Consider the following 2,608-nt stretch of genomic DNA (forward strand, 5'->3'; position numbering starts at 1 on the left):
TAGGATCGCGTCCCCACGATAAGACATCCGAGCAGACAAGTCTTTCTCTCTTTCTCTCACTCACTCAATGAGTCAATGTCAATGGTCCACCAGCTTTTACCTTTAACCAAACGGTAACAGAACCTCCACAAGCTAATTATGTAGGTACACACATTTATGGCACAACAATCTTGGTGTTTAATGCAAGGGAAATGACTCTTTCACACATATACTTGTACGCGTTTTTAAACTGAAATTGCGAGTCACGATTTCAGTTTAAAACATGCGTGTTGATAAGTTGGTGCGTAATAAACACAGCCTTTAATGCAAGTGCCTTCTTCCGCTGTACCAGAGTGGAGCAACTAAATCCCTATGGGCCCCATTTATAGCTAATATATAAGAGTCAGTGAGTGAGTTAAAATTTTGAGTTCAGGTCTCTCAAGTCATGGCTTCTCTTTGGATTCATAGTATCATTTTCTTTGTTCATGTTATGCAACTACAGCCTTTGCTCCTTGTAACACTTGCTTCATCCAATGTGAGTTTGAGTTTTCTTAATTATATGTGGTGGTTGTTCTGTTTTTTTTTTTTTTTTTTTTTTTTTTTTTTTTTGTTGATTTAGTTTCTTTGATCAATTTGTTTGGTGGTGGGTTTGTATTTTTCTATGCTCTTGGCAGGTTCACATTGTGTATATGGGAGAGAGACAGCATAATGAACCTGAACTCGTTCAAGACTCCCACCATGAGATTCTATCAAATATACTTGGAAGGTTTCAGTTCTAATTTCCTTTAGTCAGCATTCATTCAAATTTTTTTAATTTTTATGTGTTTCAGTAAAATTTAAAACGGCTATAAATTAATTTCTGTGCTCTGACTACTTGCATCTTTAATTATTAACTGCTGTTAAATTTATCATATTCTCTTTGTCAGCATGCATTTTTATGCATGCTGGAAAACCTTTCCCTTTTAAGCTCAACTAGCACTTCCTGATGTTTCTAATGAAGAAGTTTAGGATTCAAATTCCTCCACTCTCATTGTAACTATCAAATTATCAACAAAAATAAGCTTCTGTCATTTTTGTTTCAATACGTCCTTATGTTTTGGCAAAAAGAAAGAAGAAGAGTTTCTTATGTGAAAGAAAGAAGATTTGAGTGTTGTAATCAATGAAGTATACCTGTTGGAATATGTCGGAAATACACACACACCAATACAATAATGGTTAAATGATTAAGTTCGCACTTCCCTAATAATTTCAGCTTTTGGGATTAGTGGTAATTAATCAATGTATTAGAGTAGGTAGGTATCATGGTATCTTTGGTGATATAGTTGGTCATGCTGGTAGGTAGAGGTTGTATTTGGATTTTAAAAACATGCAGTGGCATTAGCGGTGGTCGTAGCAATGGCGAAGGTTATGTCACATAGGGCTAAGTAGCAAACAAATCTGTGTGTGCAGATGTAAAGTTTGTGTATTTGGCTGTTGTGTTGATTGTTTCCTACAGTTTTATGTGCATCAAATGCATTTTCCACTTTTGTTGCTTCTAAAGGTATGTGACTGGAACATAATTATGATAACAACAATGAAGTAAGAGCTTGTGATATCAATTTGACAGTCATGAAGCTGCCAAGGAGTCGATTTTGTACAGCTACAAACATGGCTTTTCGGGGTTTGCTGCAGTTTTAACTGAGTCACAAGCCAAGCTTATTGCAGGTGTTACAATGTTGGTGAACTGTGAACTCTGTTTTCTTATTAGACTTGAGCTTTGCAAACAAGTGCTTGTAGTTGATATTGTCCCTTTTCATGATACAATTCAGATTTCCCAGGAGTTGTTAGTGTTGTACCAAACCGAGTTCTTAGTCTGCAGACAACTAGAAGTTGGGATTTTCTCCAAGTAAAGCCTCAAATTCCAAATGGAATTCTTTCAATGAGTCATTCGGGAAATGGGATTATTATTGGTGTCTTTGACACAGGTTAGTGTGGAAATGCTGCATATTCTTGTAGACAATACAGGATCAGGCTTTATTTGTGCTTATTTTGTTGAACAGGAATCTGGCCCGAGTCTGAAAGCTTCAAAGATGAGGGAATGGGGAAGGTTCCATCTCATTGGAAAGGCATATGCCAAACAGGAGAGAAGTTCAATCAATCCCACTGTAACAGGTTTATTCGCTTGATATTTTAGTCTTTTTGTCTTCTTAAAGTATTCTTTCTGATTAAATCATTGTCATATTAACAGAATCAATATATTATTCTATCACTACTTTTGAGAAGAAAACTCAAATTTGGTTAGATAATTGTAAGATCATTCTAGCAATCAAGGTAAATGACAATGTAGTTTGGAGCACTGACTTGGTCTAATTTAGTTGATGAAATTATTAAAATGTACCACAATTTTGTTAGCATCCAATCAAACCGACAAACTCCCTTACTTTGAATAACTAATAATTTTTTTTTTTTTTTAGAAGAAGAATTGCTAATAATTAGTCTTTAGTCCTTAAGTAGAAATACATGTTTTTAAACCTAACCCAATATTATAAGGCATGTATCTTAATAAAATTAGATTAATGTACATTTCTTTACTGGAAAGTATACTTTTTACCTTAAAATTTGAGGTTATTTTTATTTTGACTATTTATGT

At 34.4% G+C, this 2,608-nt stretch overlaps 1 protein-coding gene across 1 annotated transcript; it reads left to right on the top strand.

The window, feature by feature from the left end:
* The first annotated feature begins 216 nt into the window (after positions 1-216).
* On the top strand, positions 217-2,376 carry LOC112001024 (subtilisin-like protease SBT3.6). The gene is made up of 5 exons (XM_065761045.1): positions 217-514; positions 654-745; positions 1,586-1,683; positions 1,788-1,943; positions 2,019-2,376. Exons 1-5 carry the CDS (start codon positions 425-427, stop codon positions 2,150-2,152), a joined length of 570 nt encoding a protein of 189 aa, XP_065617117.1. The 5' UTR covers positions 217-424; the 3' UTR covers positions 2,153-2,376.
* Positions 2,377-2,608: the final 232 nt, after the last annotated feature.

Source organism: Quercus suber, unplaced genomic scaffold (assembly GCF_002906115.3).
Source record: "Quercus suber isolate HL8 unplaced genomic scaffold, Cork oak 2.0 scaffold_393, whole genome shotgun sequence".
In the NCBI taxonomy this organism is placed as follows: Eukaryota; Viridiplantae; Streptophyta; class Magnoliopsida; order Fagales; family Fagaceae; genus Quercus; species Quercus suber.